Source organism: Molothrus aeneus, chromosome 12, assembly GCF_037042795.1.
Source record: "Molothrus aeneus isolate 106 chromosome 12, BPBGC_Maene_1.0, whole genome shotgun sequence".
Classification (NCBI taxonomy): domain Eukaryota; kingdom Metazoa; phylum Chordata; class Aves; order Passeriformes; family Icteridae; genus Molothrus; species Molothrus aeneus.
The window spans coordinates 11,936,412-11,955,896 of NC_089657.1; the positions used below are offsets into that span (position 1 = coordinate 11,936,412).

General features: G+C 63.8%; 1 protein-coding gene across 1 annotated transcript in view; it reads right to left on the minus strand.

Annotated features, from left to right (window-relative positions):
- COL7A1 (collagen type VII alpha 1 chain) overlaps positions 1-19,485 on the minus strand; it is a 37,636-nt gene that overhangs the window by 14,979 nt on the left and 3,172 nt on the right. Inside the window, 65 exon segments of the mRNA XM_066558375.1 lie at positions 90-125; positions 285-365; positions 973-1,014; positions 1,091-1,117; positions 1,224-1,268; positions 1,375-1,446; positions 1,544-1,588; positions 1,673-1,708; positions 1,834-1,914; positions 2,056-2,091; positions 2,207-2,266; positions 2,364-2,435; positions 2,622-2,651; positions 2,752-2,778; positions 2,860-2,895; positions 2,999-3,043; positions 3,154-3,189; positions 3,388-3,432; positions 3,565-3,600; positions 3,748-3,807; positions 3,930-3,992; positions 4,105-4,158; positions 4,303-4,329; positions 4,611-4,724; positions 4,816-4,884; positions 5,082-5,135; positions 5,210-5,245; positions 5,540-5,611; positions 5,935-6,027; positions 6,238-6,282; positions 6,398-6,424; positions 6,566-6,607; positions 6,700-6,857; positions 6,929-7,072; positions 7,150-7,276; positions 7,358-7,494; positions 7,571-7,717; positions 7,802-7,921; positions 8,093-8,239; positions 8,323-8,451; positions 8,532-8,678; positions 8,752-8,877; positions 8,959-9,102; positions 9,172-9,297; positions 9,461-9,607; positions 9,693-9,821; positions 10,051-10,200; positions 10,275-10,391; positions 10,557-10,703; positions 10,824-10,943; positions 11,643-11,792; positions 12,349-12,471; positions 12,550-12,679; positions 12,777-12,940; positions 13,138-13,296; positions 13,379-13,472; positions 13,566-13,725; positions 13,806-13,986; positions 14,095-14,185; positions 16,177-16,236; positions 16,238-16,272; positions 16,583-16,644; positions 16,646-16,705; positions 16,707-16,755; positions 16,758-16,895. Of these exon segments, the coding sequence (XP_066414472.1) occupies positions 90-125; positions 285-365; positions 973-1,014; positions 1,091-1,117; positions 1,224-1,268; positions 1,375-1,446; positions 1,544-1,588; positions 1,673-1,708; positions 1,834-1,914; positions 2,056-2,091; positions 2,207-2,266; positions 2,364-2,435; positions 2,622-2,651; positions 2,752-2,778; positions 2,860-2,895; positions 2,999-3,043; positions 3,154-3,189; positions 3,388-3,432; positions 3,565-3,600; positions 3,748-3,807; positions 3,930-3,992; positions 4,105-4,158; positions 4,303-4,329; positions 4,611-4,724; positions 4,816-4,884; positions 5,082-5,135; positions 5,210-5,245; positions 5,540-5,611; positions 5,935-6,027; positions 6,238-6,282; positions 6,398-6,424; positions 6,566-6,607; positions 6,700-6,857; positions 6,929-7,072; positions 7,150-7,276; positions 7,358-7,494; positions 7,571-7,717; positions 7,802-7,921; positions 8,093-8,239; positions 8,323-8,451; positions 8,532-8,678; positions 8,752-8,877; positions 8,959-9,102; positions 9,172-9,297; positions 9,461-9,607; positions 9,693-9,821; positions 10,051-10,200; positions 10,275-10,391; positions 10,557-10,703; positions 10,824-10,943; positions 11,643-11,792; positions 12,349-12,471; positions 12,550-12,679; positions 12,777-12,940; positions 13,138-13,296; positions 13,379-13,472; positions 13,566-13,725; positions 13,806-13,986; positions 14,095-14,185; positions 16,177-16,236; positions 16,238-16,272; positions 16,583-16,644; positions 16,646-16,705; positions 16,707-16,755; positions 16,758-16,895 (5,762 nt within the window).

Here is a 19,485-nt window from a genome sequence, read left to right on the forward strand (position 1 = left end):
CAGAAGAGAAGTGAGCATCATCTCCCATTACCAGGAGCTGCACAGGGCAGGGTCCCCATTCAGACCCCCATGGGAAAGGGGACACTCACCCGTGTGCCAGGGGGGCCACGGGGACCCTCCACACCCTGCAAGAAAGAGACACACTCAGCAGTGGGGCATGGGGGTACAGGAGGGATCCTGGCTGCTCAGCTGGCAGTGCCTGCACGCCAGGACCCCCAGCTCTCCTGCAGAACATCAGCCCTGATGCTGCCCCAGTGCCCCCCTCGGCAGGCCCCAGCACCTACCCTCTCTCCAGGCACTCCAGGGGCGCCAGCATCACCCCGGGCACCCTTGGCACCATCCTCGCCCGGGTCCCCAGGGTCCCCCTGCCAGGGAACGGCACGGTGGTCAGAGACTACTGTGCTGTACCAAACCTGTGCCAGAGTGCACAGCACTGGTGCTGTGTGGTTTAGGGCTGGGGTGAGAGGAATGGTCTCAAAATAAGAGGCACAGGCTGAAAAAGAGGTGGCTGGGCTCAGTGCAGCTCCTGCTGGGGCAGTGGGGGCCAGGCCATGGCTGCAGAAGGAAGGCACTGAGCAGCACTGCTGAGCCACAGAGCCACAGCTGGGGACCACAGTGCCACCCTGCACAGGGCACAACCTCTGGCCAAAATGGTCCTGAGCCTCAGCTGGGTTGTAAAAGCAGAATGCCCAGAGTGTTGGGTGCTGCCATGGGACCGCTGTGGGGCTGGGCAGCCAGGACCACACCAGCTCCTTTGGAAACCTCAGGGCTACAGGGCCACCTCCATCACAGGACATGAGTGTCAGCCCCTATGCCCTGAGTTCCATGTGCCTCTCAGTCATGGGGCACATCAGCTGCTCGTGGCAGAGGCTGTTTTGGGCAGGGAGGGCTTGAGGGATCCCAGTGGGCAGGCAGAGCCCAGAGGACAGCAGGGGGTATCCCACCCCAGCATCCCAAGGACTCAGTCATTACCTTCTCACCCTTTACCCCCACTCCTCCAAGCCCAACATCGACCTGCGGGGCAGAGAGGAGATGTTGATGGGGCTGGGCACCAGCCCATGGGCAGGGAGAAGAGGGAGGCAGAACTTACAGCTCGTCCTGGGGGTCCAGGAAGCCCCTGAAAGAAGAGCAAGGGAAGCAGATTAAGGGGAGCTGGCACAGCCCTGGGGAGGGCACAGCTGGGTCTGGGGTGGGGGGCCACATGTGGCCCTGCCATCACTCACTGGGTCCCCACGGTCACCCTTGCTCCCTGGTGCTCCAGGGCTGCCCTGCAGGAAAGAGGGATGGAGTCAGAGGGGGAGTGGCGTGGGGCAGTGAGCTGTGAGGGGTGGTGGGTGTCCATGGAGCCCTGGGCACATACAAGGGGCTACTCACATTCCTGCCTTCAGGTCCTGGGTCCCCCAAGTCACCCTTCTCCCCGGGGGGACCACGGTAGCCAGGGAGGCCCTGGGTGGGGGGCAAAGGGAAGATGTGCATTAGCAGGAGCCACCCCGAGGCCATGAGGCTCTGTCCTGCCCAGGGTGCCCAGCAGCCCTGCACTTACCCGGGGACCCCTGTCTCCAGGCTTGCCAGGCAGGCCTGCTTCTCCCTGTGGGGAAAGAGGGGGTGAGTGGGGGCAGTGGGAAGAGGGGCAGTGGGAAGAGGAGCAGTGGTCCTGGGGACCCTCACTCACCGGGGTGCCTTCGTCACCTTTCTCTCCTCGCTCTCCCTGAGGCACAAATCAGTGGGCACCGGCCAGGAGAGAAAAGCACAAGTCACCAGCATCCCCCTGCTCCCTGGCAGCCCCGGTCTGCTCAGGGCCACAGTGCCCCAGAGCCCCGTGTCCCACACTACCTCCTTGCCTCGCAGCCCCGGCTGCCCCGGGGCACCCGCTCGGCCCGGCTCCCCCTTCTCTCCTGGCTCTCCTGGGTCACCCTAGGCAGGGGAAGGGACAACAGTCAGGCCAGAGGCTGGGCAGCTGGGGAGAGAAGGGGCACAGCCTGCAGGAACAGCCCCTCTAGAGCCGGACAGACAGACAAATGGACAGACAGACAAATGGAAGGACAGTGACATCACCTTTGGGCCACTCCTGCCTGTGAGGCCAACGACACCCTGGTTGTTGGAGAGGAAGAGCAGGTGTCACTTGGGGAGGGGGCAGCTTGGTGAGCCCCGGCCAGGGGAGGGCCAGGCCCATGGGCTGGGGTCCCCAGGGTGCCCCCAGACTCACCCGATCGCCCTGCTCGCCTTTGGGGCCAGCTGGCCCGGGGATGCTCAGGCCAGGGGGACCCTGGACATGGAAGGACAGAGCATGGAGCAGCAGCACAGGCACCATGAGGCTGGGCAGGGCTGTGCCCTGTGCTTCCTATCCTCATGGCAGTACTCACACGGGCACCTTTATCTCCTGTGTCACCCTTGGGGCCAGGAGGTCCTTCTGGTCCTGGGAAACCTCTGTCACCCTGGAGCAGACAAAATCAGCACCCCAAACCACCCATTTTTTCCCCCCACTGCAGCTGTGCACCAGGATTAGGACCAGGATGAGCCCAACTGTGCAATCCCCCTCCCCAGCCATGCCCACAGCCATGCCCACAGCCATGCCCACAGCCATGCCCAGAGGGTGGAGGGCACGGCTGGGCCAGGGTTACCTTCTCTCCAACACCAGCCACGCTGGGAGCCTGCAGGGGAAGCAGAGGAGACCATGCTGGGCACTGCCCATGGCTCCCTGTGCTGGGGTTGGGGCAGGCAGAGCTGGAGCTGCTGGGCAGCATCACTTACTGGCCTGCCAGGTGGTCCTGGGTCACCCTGCAGAGAGACAGGTGTCACTGCCAGCCCCTTCCCCAACAGACCCCTGCCATCCCACTGGGACCCCCCCTTTGCCCTCACCTTCTCCCCCCGGGGGCCAGTCAGTCCTGGAGCTCCCTGTGGTGAGATTAGAGACCTCAGGGGGCTGGCAGTGCCTGGGAACCACCCAGGGCATGGCAGCTCCTGGCTCCACAGCAGCACAGCCACCACCCTGACTCACCTCTCTGCCTGATGGCCCCGGGTGCCCGGGGGCTCCCACCTCACCCTGCAGGACAGGAGGAAGAGGAAGGTGTGGGGGCATCCTGCCACCCCCTGCCAGCATGGCTGCTCCAGGGCAGAGTGGGCATCACTCCACCATGCCCTGGGTGCTCCTACCTTCTCACCCTGTGGGCCTGGCACACCACGATCTCCCTGCAGAGCAAAGAGAGGAGGGTTCAGGGAGCCTTCCTCCCTCTAGATCACACTGCCCCCACCCCACACACTGCCCAAGAGCTCTTCACAAGCCAGCCCTGGATCCCACCCAAGACCCTTGGGTTGTGACAGCCATGCCCAGGCACTGCCACCAGCAGGTCCCAGGGACACCAGGACCCTGCCTGGGCACCCTCTCACCTTCTCGCCCGTCTCTCCCAGCTCGCCCGGCACCCCACGGTCCCCCTGGTATAGGAGGAACAAAGGGTCAGAGACAGCAGGACCTTTGGGGACATCCTGGGTCCTGGCACAGAACAAGAACCCCCTTCTCTCTGCCAAGGCATGGCAAGAGCATCCCTGGGTCCCTGCACCACTCACCTTCCTGCCCTGCTCCCCCGGCGGTCCCCGAGGGCCCTGCAGAGGAGGATGGAGACGTTGTCACCTTTGGTGTGACAAGGCAAACACCCAGGCTGCCCAAAGCAGGAGGGCTCAGCGTGCCCTCAGGCTTGGCTCCTGGCTTGGCCAGCTCCTGCCTGCCTTTCCTTCTCTCAGGACACTCACCCTGTCTCCTGGGTCTCCAGGGCGGCCAGGTGGCCCTGGGAAACCTTCTGTGCCATCACCCTGGGGATTTGGAAAGGTGAGAGCCACGCTCATGACACAGGGATGCCCATTAGATGGGAATCCTCACTGGAGAGTGGTGTGAGGTCCAGCCCCAGTGGGGAGCATCCCTGCCACCTTCTTACCTTCTCTCCCTTCAGCCCAGGGGGCCCAGCAGGTCCCCGAGGCCCAGGGTCCCCGGGGAGGCCCTGCAAGACAGAAAATCTCAGCCCCTGTGGATGTGACTCAGCCCTGGGCACACACAGACAGTGCAGCCCTGATCCCCTCTGCCAGCCCTGTTGGCCTGGGGGCTCAACTCACTGGGGGTCCAGGGTCCCCTCGAGGTACTACCCCATCTACGAATCCAGGGGGGCCCTGCAGAGAGAAGGGTCAGCTCCTGTGTGGCTGCCCTGAGGGCTCAGTCCTCCCCAGCACCCTGAGGGGCTGCAGTGCCCTTGGACACTCAAGGGGCCTCCATCCAGTAGGGTAGAGGAGCCAGGGAAATGCACAGCCACTCACCCTTTCCCCTCGGTCACCCTTCTCTCCCTGCAAAGGTGAAAAAAGCAAATCAGGGCAGTTCTGGGCTGTTCCCATGCCCTCCTTGAATACGAGAGGAACATGCTGGGTAGAGCCATCATCAGTGGCATCAGGGTATGTGCATGCCAAGAGCCTCTCCCCACACTGCACCCCACGAGCATCTTGTGCAGGCACAGCCCACAAGCAGGGCCAGCAGGAGCCCACAGGGGAACAGCTCCAAGCAGCTGCCTGTTCCCCACCCCTTTGCCCACACATCCCCAGCCTTCCCCATGCAGCATCAGGGGATTTACCTTCACAAACTCTCCAGGAGGTCCTGGTGGCCCCATGGGTCCGAGTGGACCAGGGGGGCCTGGGTCACCAAGAGGCCCCCGTGGGCCAGGGATCCCAGGTGGGCCGGGGCTGCCCTGCAGGACAGAGGGGCTCCATCAGCTGGGGCTGAGGTGTGGGCTGGGGGTGCTGGCAGAGACCCCTTCACACCTGTATGCCCACACCTACCGGCACACCTGGCTCCCCTCTCTGGCCTGGCAGCCCCTGCTCTCCATCTGTGAACACCCTGGGCTCTCCCTGCATGAGGAGGGGGAGGAAAAATCAGTGACCACGTGTGCCACATGTGCCCTGCTGTGGCCACAGTGCCAGGAGGAGAGATGGCAGGGAGATGGGGAGGCCCTGGGGCCAGGAGATGCCAGGCACCAAGCTGTGCCCACCAGGGTCCCCAGAGCTCCCCAGGGACCCTGTGGGGCAGCCCCCTGCCCATCACCTACCGGGTCACCTTTCTCCCCCTTTGGCCCAGGGAGTCCCATGGGCCCACGTGTCCCCTGGGGAGGAAAGATGAGGATGAGAGGGGGTGTTGAGTGTGAGAAGGGTTGGGGAGGGTTGGGGCCATACTCACAGGATCCCCTCGAGGACCAGGGATGCCCTGAATGCCCTAGAAAACAACAGCTCAGGAGGTGAACACATCCCTGCCAGCCAGGGGAGTGAGGATGGGATGAGATGGAATGGGGGGGCTTGGCATGGCATGGCATGGCATGGCATCTCCAGCCAAAGTAAGGCTAGACAGTACACTTTGCCGGGGATACACACACAGGAGACAGCAGTGCCCCTGCCAGCTGCTGAGACTCCCCAGCACAGGGAACAGGGAAGCAGAGGCTGGCTCAGGGAGCAGGCAGGGTGATGGAGAGCCCATTGTGCAGCAGCAAAGCCAGGGGACACCCTTACTCACTGGCTGCCCAGGTGATCCAGGATTCCCAGGGCGTCCAGGGCTTCCTGGTGCCCCATCAGCTCCAGGAAATCCCTGCAGGACAGAGGAGCATCATGCCAGCATCTGGTGTACCCCAGCACTGCCAGACTCCTTCAGTGCTCCAGGCAGTGCTGGCCCCAGCCCTGGCAGCTCAAGGCAGGCCCAAGGCAGAGCTGGGTTCCAGGGCGCCTTTCCCCATGTGCTGAGCTGGGGTGTGAGGCTGCAGAGTGGGGCTGGCCTGGGGTTCTTCAGCGGGATTTCCCCTCCAGCGCAGGTGTGGAGACCAAAAGGACAAGGGGCAGTGAGAGGACCCATGGAGCCAGGTCACTGTGTCCAGGGATCCTGGGGTGCCTAGGTGAGGGGCCAGAGGTACTCACCCTGTCCCCCTTCTTGCCCGGACCCTCAGCACTCTCTCCTGGTGGACCCGGTGGCCCTGGTGGTCCTGGAGAGCCGGGAAGCCCATGGCGACCCTGGAGACACAGGGGAGAGGACAGGCTGGGTGGCAGGTGGTGGTCAAGAGGTGTTGCCTGTCCACCCCTGTAGCAAGGCTTGACAGGTCCTTGCCCCACACCCACCCACTGGCAGGACAAAGGGACAAGGGAACATGAGGACGTGGGGACCATGGCACTGCCCTCTCCAGGGAGCTGCCCCTCTTATGCTCCCCTCCATCAGGTTATTACCGGCTGCCCAGGGAGACCTGGTGGTCCCATACGTCCTTGCAGTCCCTGCAGAGATAAAGCCAGTAGTGAGCATCCCCTGTGAGCTGATGTTAGCCTGGTTTGGGAGATGCAAACCTCCCAAAGCCACCAGCTGGTGGCGGGGTGTCCCCAAAGCACTCACTGCCTCACCGCGCTCTCCCTTCTCGCCCTGCAAGGGACAGAGGGAAGGGGTTAGGGGCTGGCACTCTTGTGCTTAACTCCCCACTGGGCTTCTGCTGTCAGCAGCTAGGGGTCTCTGACCCATGCTGAGCACCTGTGGCACAGCATGGCACAGCCTTGAGAAGCTCACCTTGGGGCACTCCATAGTGCAGGGCTTTGGCTTTGGCTCCGGCTGGCAAGAAAAGATAAGCCTGTGTGAACCCAGGGATCAGAGCTTACATGGGCTGCTCCCCTTCCACACCCCTGAGGTATTCTGGCCCTTACCCTGGTGGAGATGATGGTGCAGAGGTCATCGGTGAGCTCTCCCTCCAGCTCTGCCAGGTCACTGCCATGGTAGATGTACCGTGGGTCCTCACTGGTGACCATGCGCCGGAGCTGCTCCCGGTCTGCCCCCTCCATGCTCACTGCCAGCACCTGGACCCCTGAGCAGAGAGCACCCTCAGCACCCCACAGAAGTCCCTGCACACCCTGATGAGACCCTATTAATCCTCACCCCCAGCCTTGACATCCCTGGCCACTGTGATGACATCATCCCCCGAGGGGCTGTCAGCCAGAACCACCAGCACTGCTGGCACCCCGGGACGGCGCCCTGCGCCAGGACTCAGCAGGTACGTCCTGGCAAAGGTCATGGCTGCCCCTAGACAGGGAGAAGGAAGAAGGGACAGTCAGCAGGATCGCAGAAACACTGCCCCAGCTCCTAGAGCCGCCCCTCACCGATGTTGTTGCCGCTGGGCTCCTCGTAGCGCATGGCACGGATCTGCTCCAGCACGGTGGGCAGGTCACTGGAGCGGTTGAGGAGCAGCCAGGGTAGGCTGCGGTAGCTGTATGTGGCCAGGGCCACCTGCAAGGGTGCAGGGCAGCAGTGGGCACCACGGCCCACCCATGAGCCCCCCGTGCCCCCACTGCTGTGGCAGCAGCCTACCTGTGTGCCCTCAGGGCCCAGGCGCCCCAGGGCTGACACGGTGTTGGAGAGGAGGGTGCGCACAGCGCTGGCTCTAGAGGAGCTGTTGCGGGTGCCGTGTACCAGAAAGACCACGTCACCGAGGGCATCCCTGCAGACTGCAGGATGGGAAGGGGTGAAGCCACCACCAGAGTGGGGACAAGCCCAGCCCACCCTGCAGGGACCTCCCAGTACCTGTGCGCTCACTGACGGACGCCTCGGCACCCGGAGTGCTCCCCAGGAGCGGCCGCAGGGTGAAGGTGTAGCGCTGGCCCAGGCGCAGCCCGGGGACCTGCTGGGAGCTGGCAGTGCTGGGCAGCGTCCGCCCCCTGTCCCCACCAGCTGCCGCCCACGGGACAGTCAGAGGGATCAGCAGGCCCCTGCGGGGATGCCACCCACTGTCCTGGGGCCACCCACTCATCTCACCTGCAGGAGGGCTCCAGGAGAGGACATAGCCAGAGGCACCGGGGACTGGGGTCCAGGTGAGAGTCACAGAGTCCCTCTGCACCTCCGTCACCCGCAGGCTGGTGATGTGGCTCGGGGCAGCTACCAATGGGGGAGGAAAGGGTGTCCCAGCTTCATGGGGCAGCCCCCAACATTCTCCCTCCCCAGCCCAATGCTGGGACAGTCAGTCCCTGGGTGCCCCTCTGGGCTCAAGCCATGTGTCAGGGGGCTCATGCTGCCTTGGCCCCAGGCAGTCAGTCGTCAGTCCCTTACTGGTGATGGCAGTGATGGTGGCTGGCTCGCTCTCCCGGCTGCCAGCCAGGCTGGTGATGCTGATGTGGTAGTGCCGGCCCGGTTCCAGTCCCGACAGGGTATAAGAGCTGGAGGTAGCTGGGAGCTGCTGGCTGTGCTGGGGCCCCCCTGGCAGGGGCAGAGAGGGGTGAGGGGGTGCGGGTGGGAGCTGGCAGGGATGCAGGGGCTCCAGCCAGCCCAGCTATGCTTACCTTCAGCCAGGCGCCAGAACAGGCGGTACCCGGTGCTGCCAGCCACTGGCAGCCAGGTCAGGCGCAGGCGGCGCTCCGAGGCCTCGGTCACCTGGAAGCCGCTGACAGGGCGTGGGGGGACTGCCTCCGCTGCGGGGCAGAGGGGCAGGCGTCAGGGGCAGGAGTGCCCAGTGCCACCCTGGGGTGATGCCCCCTGCCCCAGCACTCACGGGTGGTGACGACAATGGAGACGGGGTTGCCCTCCCGGTTGCCAATGAGTGCCGTCACCTTCACGGTATAGGAGACGCCTCCCTCCAGGTTGGGGATGTCAAAGGAGTTGGTGTGGCCAGGAACTCGCCGGCTATTCTCCGAACCCCCTGCCAAGGACTGTGGCATGAGGCCCCCACCCTGCTGCCCTCACAGCCCACCCCCATCCCCACCCCACAGTACCGTCCCTGCGGCTCCACACCACACGGTAGGCAGTGGCTCCCGGCACACCGACCCAAGTGACACGGGCAACATTGCTCCTGGATGCCTGCACCTCCAGCTGGGTCACCTTCCCCACCTGCTCTGGCACTGTGACACCAAGAGGGCCACTGTCATCCTGGGTCACAGCCAATGGCACCAGACAGCTCTGTCAGGCAGGGGTTACCTCACCTATCTGTCCTGTGGCAGTGATGGGGCTGCCCTCACGGCCATCCACAATGGCTGAGACACTGACGGTGTAGACAATGTTGGCGTGCAGCCCATCGATGGTGAAGGTGGTGGGGTCAGCAGGGAGGAAGCGGGATTTCTTCAGACCTAAGAGATGGCTGGGATAGGAAGGGCTCCAGCAGTGCTGCCACAGCACCCCATGGTCCATACACTCACCATCACTGCCTTGCCACGTCAGCAGGTAGCCCCCGGCACCTGGCAGCCCTCGCCAGGTGACCCGCAGCTGGCTGGGACCGGCCTCCATCACCCGCAGATCCGAAACGCTGCCCACCTCTGGATACTCTGCACCACCCCATAACACCACAGCATCACCCTGGGTAGTCCAAAGGGACCCCACAGCCAAGCTGCCATCCCAAGGGGTTGCAGGGGGATAGAGACAGCTGCCTGCCAGAGTGGGAACATGCAGTACCAGAACTCCTGGCACCAAACCCTGACGTGGACTTACTGAGGCGGACGGTGAGCGTGGCGGCACTGCCCTCCTGGCTGCCTGCCAGTGCTGAGACACGCACCAGGTAGGGGACGCCCTCCCGGAGGTCACCGAGCTCCAGCCCCGTCTGGCTGCCGGGGATGCGCCTCATCTTCTCCGTGCCATCTGCCAGGAGGAGGGCAGTGCAGTGGCTCAGTGTCAGCTGGTCAGGATCCCCCGGGTGCCACCCCGACCCTGCCCACAGACTCACCCTGGCTGTTGCGCAGCACCACTTTGTACTCGGTGGCACCAGGGACAGCGGTCCAGCTCAGCCGTACCCGCCTGCCCGATTCCTCAATGAGCCGCAGGTCTGACACAGCACCCACGGGTGCCTCCACGTCTGTGAGGGCACATGTGAGGCACATCTGGAGTGGCACAGCCTGGACAGCACAACCTCCATACTCAGCACAACCCCCATACTCATCCTGGGCTGTGACCAGACAGCTGGGGGTTGTCATGGCCAAGGCAGTCCTCAACCTGAGCAATGCCCATTGGGACATCCCACATCCCTCCATGCCAAAGGCTTGGAATGCTGGGGAACAGCTCAGGGGACCCACAGCAGCACTGACCTGTCTGAAAGGTGGTGACAGGGGTGGCCACCTCCCCACCATCATAGAGTGTGTAGAGGGTGATGCGGTACTCAGTGCCCGGCTTCAGCCCCGTCAGCTGGTAAGTATTGGTGCTGCTGGGGAGAGACACTGTTCTGGGGGGCTCTGGTCCTGCAGGAAGGGAAGGATCACAGCCAGCTGCTGGCATGGAGGGCCCACAGGGGCAACAGGCACCTCGAGCCTACCTGTGGCTCTCTTCCACTCCAGACGGTAGCCACGAGCATCACGGGCACTGGTCCAGAGCACTTGGATGGATGTGGGGCCCAGGATGTTGGTCTGCAGTGTCTGGTCTGTACCTGCCTCTGCAAGAGGGACCCCATGGGCCAGGGTACCTTGTGCCACCCTGCTGCAGCCACCCAGCCCATGTCCCTGGTCCCCACACATGGCAAGGACAGGGGCTGCAAGGGCTGGTCCCTCCTCCCTCCCACGCACCGCAGCAGGATGGCATCACTGTACCCAACACCTACCTGTCCTCTGCCGCACAGCAGCTGTGGGCCCCTCCAGCTGCCTGAAGAGTGGGGCCACCGTCACCACATAGTCGGTGTTGGGCTGCAGCCCCACCAAGGCATGTGACATCTGCCCGGCGTCCAGGTCCACCCTGTGCCTGTCCTGCCCTGTGGGAGCCAGTGCAGCAGTCCCTTGGGGAGGTCAGGCAGAAGGTGCCACCAGCTCCCTCCTGTCCCTCCTCAGGGGCCACCAGCAGAAGGGGCACAAGCTGTGGGAGAAGCACCTACCTGTGTGGGTTGCCCAGGAGAGGCGGTAGCCGGTGGCGCCACTGACAGGCTGCCAGGCCAGCAGCATGCTGTGTGCTGACACGTTGTGCACTGTCAAGTGCTGCACGCCCCCCAGGTGCCCTGTGGGAGTGAGGTGACTGTCCATCTCCCCCATGAGAATGGGGCAGGGGGCAGCAGGAAGCACCTTCACCTGCAAACTGCTGTCTCCAGGAAGCCCCCTTGCCCCTGCTCACCAGTGCTAACCACACTGAGGTCACTGAGCGCAGCCCATGCTCAGGCAGCTCCCTCAAAGCATCAAACTGTGCAAAATGGAGCTCAAATGTCTTCCTCTTAATGCTTTAAATACTTTCTGTGGGTTAAGACTGCCTGGGGCAGCTGAAGGAATTGGTTTGCCAAAATCAGATGCTTGCAAAGGTGCTGCCCTGGGGCCTCACCCCCACTCCTACCCGGAGATGCTTTCCAACAGCCTCTGCCCTGGTGGAAACCACACTTTCCTCCCACAGAGCACTGTACTCAAACCCTGCATTTTTTCAGTCAACATTTTTTACGTCATGGGAGGAAAGCTCTGGTGGAAACACTCCCAGAAGGCTGCAAAGGAAATTGGGAGCACACAGTGCTGCATCCTGCCCTGGGAGCAACTTTTGGGGCCCAGAGCATCGCCTTGTAGCCATGCTCACCTGCATCCCCATCCCACCCCCACAGGCAGCCACGGGCCAGGCAGCCCCATCCCAATGGGGCACAGTGATTGGAGGGGGGCATCCCTGTGCTGGGAACCCATTCCTAACCCTGGCTGGGCCCAGGGCTGGGCTCAGCACTTACGTGTCCGGGCGGTGAGGGTGGCAGGGGCAGTGGGCTGCTGTGCATAGTGGGGCTGGAGCATCACCACATACTCAGTATTGGGCTGCAGGTTGCTGAGTGTGGCTGACTGTGCGCTGGCTGTCAGGCTCTTCTCCTCTCTTTGAGGTGCTCCTGGAGGGGTGTGAGGGGCACAGGGACATAACACACACCAGGCCCAGCAGGGAAGGGGTGTCTGTGGGCCTGCACCCTGCCCTGAGGATGCCAGTCAGTGCCAGGGGTGGGGAGCACTGGGAAGAGGCTGGGACGTGGGCCAGGGCAGGGGCATCCCCTGGAACGCCCCAGGCCAGGGTGAGGCTGCCAGGTGTGTGGCTCCAGCCCCATCCCTGGCTGGAACGGGGGTCTGCTGCCTGCCCTCCATGTGCAGCAGCCATGGGGGCACATGCCAGGGCCCCAGCCATTGTGCACGCCCAAGCACACACCCTGAACCTTGCACATGAAGCCTCGGGGTGTAGGAATACACAGGCTGCCTCCACAGCTCTGCACACCATGCACCCCACGCCTAGCGCACGCGTGCCGGCTGCCGTGTGAGGGTGGGTGGATACACACCCACTGCACTCCGGGCATGTATCCCTGCATTCACACTCATCCCTGCATCCCTCTGCCCAGGGGCTGCACAAAGGCAGGGTGCCCAGGCAGCACTGACCCTCCTAGGGCCCAATGCCCTCACCTTGTACAGCATAGCTGAGGCTGTAGCCCTGGGGGGGCTCGGGGCCAGGCTGCCAGGCCAGCCTCAGAAAGGTTGGTCCAGCCTCCACCACGCGAAAATCCAGCACGGAGCCAGCACGGCTTTCTGGAGGCACACAGAAGCAGGGATGAGTCCCCAGCCCCATGCCTGCACCCACCCATCCCTATGGACATGGACACTCACGGGTCCGTGCTCGGCCGGACACGGACTCGCCGATGCTGTTGGCGTACTGGGCAGTGACAGTGACCAGGTACTCTGTCCCAACACGCAGTCCCCGCAGCACAGCATTTGTCTCCCGTGGCCCCACGCTCACCTGGGCAGGAACAATGTCACCCCCCCATCTTCCCCAGGTCACACATGGAGCCACCAGAAACCCCAGGAGCTCTGAGCAGTCAGGTGGGAGCACTCACCTCCTGCCTCTCTGCCAGGATGGGCTGCCCTAGCCCTGTCAGTGGCACGTACTGCACTCGGTAGCCAGTGATGGGGCCACTGGCTGCTCTCCAGCGGACCCGCAGATGGTCCAAGCCCCGCTCCGGGATCTCCAGGTTGGAGGGGCCAGTGTGGCTTGGCCCATCTGTGGAGTAGCACAGGGGCTGTTGGCTGCACAGTGCATGAAGCAGAGAGATCTTGCTGTGGCAGCACACGTGTGCCCGATGGGATGGGATAGCCAGGAGGTCATTTTGGTGGTGGGACAGATGCTAAGGGTGCACAGTCTGGCACCCAGCACTGTCAGCACCTGTGCCCCTCAGGGAGGAGGATGGGGGCTCATACCCAGCAGGCGCAGGGTGCCCCCAACAGTGGTGCACACCCTCCGTGTTATCAGTGGCACCAGCGTGTCCAGCAGTTTGAAATCACCAACGTAGAAGAAGAAGGCATCAGTAGGCATCGAGGCCACACGGATCAGCTCCTTGCGGTCAGCATTCTTAATACCTGGGACACAGGGAGATGATGGGTGAGGGGGAACCTGAACCAAGCAGAAGACTCTTTCATGTGCTGCAGAAGCCTCACTCACCCACAGCAAAGACCTTGATACCCTGGCTCTTCAGCTTCGCTGCCGGCCCCTCAGCATCATCCTGGGACTTGCCATCCGTGATGAGAATGCAGATCTGCAGGGCCAGGAAAGAACTGTGGGATCCAGCTTGGGGTCCATGGGCCTGACACTTCTCTCCATGTTGCCAGGGTCACTACTCTGCACATACCTGGGGGACCCCAGGCCGGCGCTGTGTGGGGCTGAAGAAGTTGTCAGCAATGTAGCGGAAGCCAGCGCCTGTGCGAGTATTGCCACCCTTGTAGCTCAGCTGCTGAATGGCCCTCCGGACACTTGTGCCATCAGTGTGCTGGGAGAACGAGAACTCCACCCTGGAGAGCGCAGGGGGACACTGTCACTGTCACCCAGCCCTGCCATCCTGCATCCCACATGCCCCTTCCCTTGGGCTCACCGTGGGTCATCACTGTACTGTGCCATGGCAAAGCGCACTGCCTTCTCACCCACCACCTGCACAAAGGGCCCCACCAGCTCCTCCATGAAGGTGCGGACAGCACGGAAGTTGTTCCTTCCGATGCTGGATGAGCCATCCACCAGGAAGGCGATGTCAGCCTCCAGCACATCCTCACACACTGCTGCGGAGCAGTGACAGCACTCAGGGCACAGATTGGCGCTGTGGCACATTGGTGCTGAAGCCCTCTTATTGTGCCACCCACCGTGTGGACACAGTGCTCATCACCTACCTTGGCTCCTCTTCTGTGCCGTGGCAGCTGGAGGACGCAGGAGCGCCGGGAGCACAGCCAGGAGCAGGAGTTGGCTGCTCATCGTGGGAGCCTGCAGGACAGGATGCTGCCACCACAGTCTCACAGCAGCCCCAAGCCTTGGGGACAGCAGTTCGGGAGGTTCCCAGCACCACCCGTGCCAGAACGCCTGGCAGCGCTGGGAGGGCAGGGTGCCAGTGCCGCCCCAGGCACCGCACGGCGCGGGGAGAGCCCCGCTCCGGGCCGGGACAGGCGGCAGGAGCTGGCCCGTGAGCAGCCGGTGGGGCTGTCCGCGGTGCGGGGGATACAGAGAGCCCCAGCCCGGCTACAGCCCGGGATCTGCCCCCGCCACCCCTTCCCCTGCCCCACGGCACGGGCAGCAGCGGCGCGCTTGGCCCCCGCCCGCAGGGCTCCTCCGCCCCAGGAAGGTGCTCCAGGGCAGCGGGAGCCAGCGCGGGCAGCCCTGCCCGCCAGCCCCTGCCCCGCCGCGGCGGAGGACACCTGGCCCGGTGCCCCCGCGATGTCCCAGCCCCAGCTGAGCCCGGCCCGGGCGGTGCCAGCCCCGCCGCACGGAGGGCACCTGGCCCGGTACCCCCGCGATGGCTCCGCCGGGTCCCAGCCCCAGCTGAGCCCGGCCCGGGCGGTGCCAGCCCCGCCGCGGAGCGCGGCCGAGTGCCCGCGGTGCCCCCGCGGAGGCTCCGACCTGCCCCGCAGTGCCCCCCGCCCCGGCTCCAGGCTCACCCGCCGCCCCCGCGGGGCCGCTCCGTCCCGCACCACTCCGAGCCGTTCCGTGCCGAGCCGTGCCGGGCGCAGGCGGTGCCGGCGCGCACCGGCCCCCGGCGCTCCCGCCCCTTTATGGAGGGCGGCCCGGAGCACGGGCCGGGGGGAGCGGAGCGGCGCGGCCCCCGCCCAGCCCGGCCTCCCAAAGGGCTTTTCCCACCGCTCCCCTGAGAGGGAAGGAAGGAAGGAAAGCAGCTCCTGAGGCTCTTCCCGCTCCAGGGCCACCCGGGCTGCCCCGCGGCTGCACGGCGTGCAGCGGCTCCGGCATGGGGATGGAGCAGGAGAGGGCTGGACACCCGGGAACGGCTGCTGCTGGATTTGCCACCGAGACCTCCGTGAGGGGCTGAGTGGGCCCCAGTAAGGCTCAAGGCAGTTTTCCCTCCAGCATCTGCATCTTTCAGGAAGGTGAGCAGCTCTGGAACGTGCCAGCCAGGAGCTGGCCACCCACTGCCATCCATCCATCCATCCATCCATCCATGCATCCATCCATCCATCCATCCATCCATGCATCCATCCATCCATCCATCCATCCCAGGGCAATGTGTCTTGGAGACTTGGGGCCTGGATCCAGGCAGACCTGGATGGAGCTGCCACAGGGACTTGAGCACCTGGCACCATCTGGGTTAAAGCCTGGCTCTGAGCACTAGCCCTGGGAAGGGCACTGGTGGTGAAGGGCTGCTCCCCATGCCAGCACAGCTCCCACCAGGCTGCAGGACAGCCAGGCCCCATCCAGGATCCTTCCTGCACACACGGCTGGGGTACCCAGCATGTGGAGCCCTGGCACCCATGGTTCTAGTACAGGGACTGTGCTGGAGTCAGCTGTGGGAACATCATCCTGCCCTTCTCAAACTCCATCTCACAGCAGGCTTGTGGCTGAGACCTACCCCAGAGCTGGAGAAACTTGCTGGAAAGCCACTGGTGATGTGGCTGCAGTTGCTGGGAGGAGGCGAAAGGGAGAAGATGCCCAGCAAGGCAGGCAGGGAGCTCGTGTTGCCCTGGTCTCACTTCCTGCCCATCCTGTGGCTGGTGGAACAGTCCCTTGAGGCTCCTCCTCAGCCCAGGGTGCACCCTTGACCCTCAGGGTGCTCCTCACCCCGGGCCACCTGTGGGACCACATCGGTCCTTGGGGCACATCAGACAGCACCTCATCACCTCATCCTCCCCACTGGTGCCTGTGCTCACATGGGGTTGATCCTGGCTCAAGGAACCTGCCATGCACCCCATGCCACCTGTCCTCTGTCCCCTTGGTCAGCCCTCATTCCCCGTCCCCAGCACCCCACGTACCTGTGCCCTCCTGGCCACTGCCCCAGGGTCTCTCCTCCGGCTCCTGGCAGGGCAATGCACAGACAGGTCCAGAGGCATCTTCCTGTGGGCAGCAAGAGGAGCAACAGTGGGGATCTCTGGGGCCCAGGGCCACCTCACAGCTGGGGGCCGGGGGCAGGGCCACCGGCCACCGAGCAAAGATGCTCCAGGGTCGGCTGCAGGCAACTTTCCCAGGCACAAGCTGTTCCCAGGCAGGGGAGGAGCGGCGATGCCCTCGCTCTTCTTAAAGGTACAGCAAGCAGTGCATCCCCTCCTCTTCATTAGCCTTCCTCTCCTTAGACCTCAGCCCTGGCCCCCAGGGCTGGCGGGCGGGTTCCGGAGCTCGCCGTGCCCGCAGCTTTGCCCCTGCCTGCCCCAGCCCTGCGGCTCCGGCCGTCAGTCCAGCATCCTCAGGTCAGGACCATCCCTAGACCCTCCTCCCGCCAGAGCCCGTTTAATGAAGACAGGGCGGCCTGTCCCAATTAGACCAGGGGCTTGGTTAGACAGGGAGCGGAGGGGCCTGCCAAGGGCTCTGTGGCTGGCCCCGGGCCCGGAGCTGTGGAGCCGCCCCACGGCGCGGTGCCGGCGGCGGGGCACGGGCGGCCGGGGGTCACCGCGGCCAGCGGGGCAGCGCCGGGGCGGGCAGCGCCCAGCGGGCAGCGGCACCGGGGCAGCGACACTCCACAGCCGTGCCAGGGGCTCTGCCCACCACCTCGGCCCCCAGGACTGCGGCAGGCACTGCTTTGGGGTGCTCCCCAAACCCCAGTCGCCCACGGCAGCATCTTGACCATCTTGCCAGCAGCATTGCCCTTACATGTGCACTGGAGCGGGGCACGCAGGGCTGCTGGGTCCCCAGAACCGGAGTGTCTCCTCCTCCGCGGTGTTTCCCAGCTTCCCTCCGCATACCAGGAGCAGGGAAGGAATCTGCGGCCGCCGGCGCGGGACGGTCCTGCCTGTGCAGATGGAGAGCGCCAGGTGTGAGTGACTCACGGGCACCCCCGCGCCGCTGCACGCCAACCCCTCCGGGGACATCCTCAAAGGCTGAAAAGCCTTCTCAAAGCCTGGACGGCTGGCAGCCCAGCCACTAGTCATTCCCACAGCCCAGACCTGGGCTTCCCCATCTCCCAGCTGGCTCAGCCCCAGAGCGTACTGATTCCTCTACACAGACAACATTTGTAGGGCTGACCCCGACCCCAGCTCCTCACCTGTGCAGGCCAACCCAGGTCCCAAATGACACTCAACAGCTGGCCACATCATGAGACATTCCAGGACACCTCCACGGGTCCCAACAACCCTGGTCTTTGCAGGGCACTGCCCAGGCAAGCACTACCCCTGAGCCTCACAGGGGTCATATTACCCCTGGGAAGGGAACCCCCTGGTTTGAGAGTGTGCACAAGGGGAGCACAGGAGCTGAGCTTTTCCTTGCCCCTGCTTGCCAGGCATGAGGCCTCACTGCTGCCTTAGTGGGAAACAAGAAGAAAATCTTCAGCCCCAGGTGAGATTTCAGCTCTCTGGGACGGGATGAGTCACACACCATGGGGAAGTACAGAGCCTGCTGCACAGTCACACACCATGGTGGGGTACAGAGCCTGCTGCACTTGTGGTGTTGTGGGGATTGCTGCCCCCATCCCCTGCTCACCCTCTCCATGCTGCAGCCACTGCCTCTGGTGCTGATCTGCCATGGGCCGGGATTCAGCACAACCCTTACAGGATTTCAGTTTTCTGGCCCTGCTGTGTTCCTGCAGTGCTCCTCACTCCAGCAGATATCAGCATTCCCAGCCAGTGGAGATGCATGGCACAGCTCTGGGGCTGCTGGGAGGGAGAAGCCACCTCTTTCACACTGGGGAGGGGAGCAGCAGGAGGCTAGTGCTGAGGCAGGGGAGGAGTGGAGGAGCTGGCCGGAGCCTGGAGGGGGAACCTTGTCTGCCACAGAGGCCAGTTGAGACATGCTCCAGGAATGTCTTCCAGCACCAGCCACCGCCAGCTCCATGATGTGGCACCCAGCCACGCAGCCCAGCATCCCAGAAAAGGGGCCCATGACTCCTGGCCATCACCAGTCAGCTCAGGGAGAGCCCAGAGGGACAGGCTGCAGCCTTAGGGAATGCTTGTGTCACCCCACGAGACAACCCAGCAACCCAAGAGACCACAAAATAGACCAGGGTGGGAAATAGTCAGCCCTTACCTCCTGCTGACCTACCCTGATGGGTCTGGGGTGGGAAAAAGCCATGCCAGCCCTCCAGGCTGCACTTCACAAGGGAAAGACATAGAAGCCTCCCCAGGTCCTCTGTGCCAGAGCACCCTCCATCCTGCTGTTGCCCAAGGCCACATCCCTGTGGAAAAGGGGATCAAGGTATGATATCAGGATGAAGCCACGACCAACGAGCTTCCCTCTCTGCCCAGCAGCTCTTGAGATGTCCAAAGTGAAGGGGATGCTCCCATTTTTGGGGGACCTTACCTACTGTGGAGGCAGCAGCAGCCTGGTGACAGAATGATGATGGAGGTAAGTGATCCCACTGTAGCCAAGCTTGGGGTCAGGCTGAGCCTGCTGTGCCCCCCCACCAGGGCTCCCCATGGGGTGGGTGCATGTCCTGGCTCTCCCACAACTGCTGTGGAGGGATGGAAAGTTTTTCCTGTCTGTAAACTGTTGTGTCTGGAGGCTGCTGCCAGCACAGCTGCACATCAGCATCGCACGAACCTGTGCTGCACTGTGGCCCCACTGGCCATGCAAAACGGGCTCAGGAGGGAATGGTGACACCACGAGGATGTGACCCTCCCCTTGGCCAAGCAGTGCAGGAGAAGGCAGCCCTGGTCAGCCTGACCATAGAGGCCAGGCTGCTTCTCAGGGACAGCAAGTGAGGGGAGAGCCAGGCACCACCAGGGCTCTGCCAAGGGCTGGCAGTGCTTTGCAATGGCATGGGGCCAGCATGCCAGAAAGGGAAGGTGACAATGGGGATGATGGAAGCAGGATAAGGAGCCGGCAGCAGTGAATGGGGCTCTAGAGCCCCTAGTTAAAAAGCTGCCCTCAGCTGCATCCTGCGGCTGGGCTTTGGGTGGTGCTGGGGATACCCAGAGAGGCTGGGGTGGGTGTCAGGGACCCAGGGGAAGGCAAGAGGAAGGTGTAAGCTGAATGCAGGCAGGGGCTGAAGTGCCCATGCTGCAGGTGGCCACACACACAGCCTGGCCCTCCTGCAGGAGTCCAGCTCCTCGACTGACTGAGGCATGAGCTGCTGCCCTTCACTCCTGGCCTTGCAGTCCACACTTGCAGCTGGGTGCAGGCTCAGGAAAATCAAC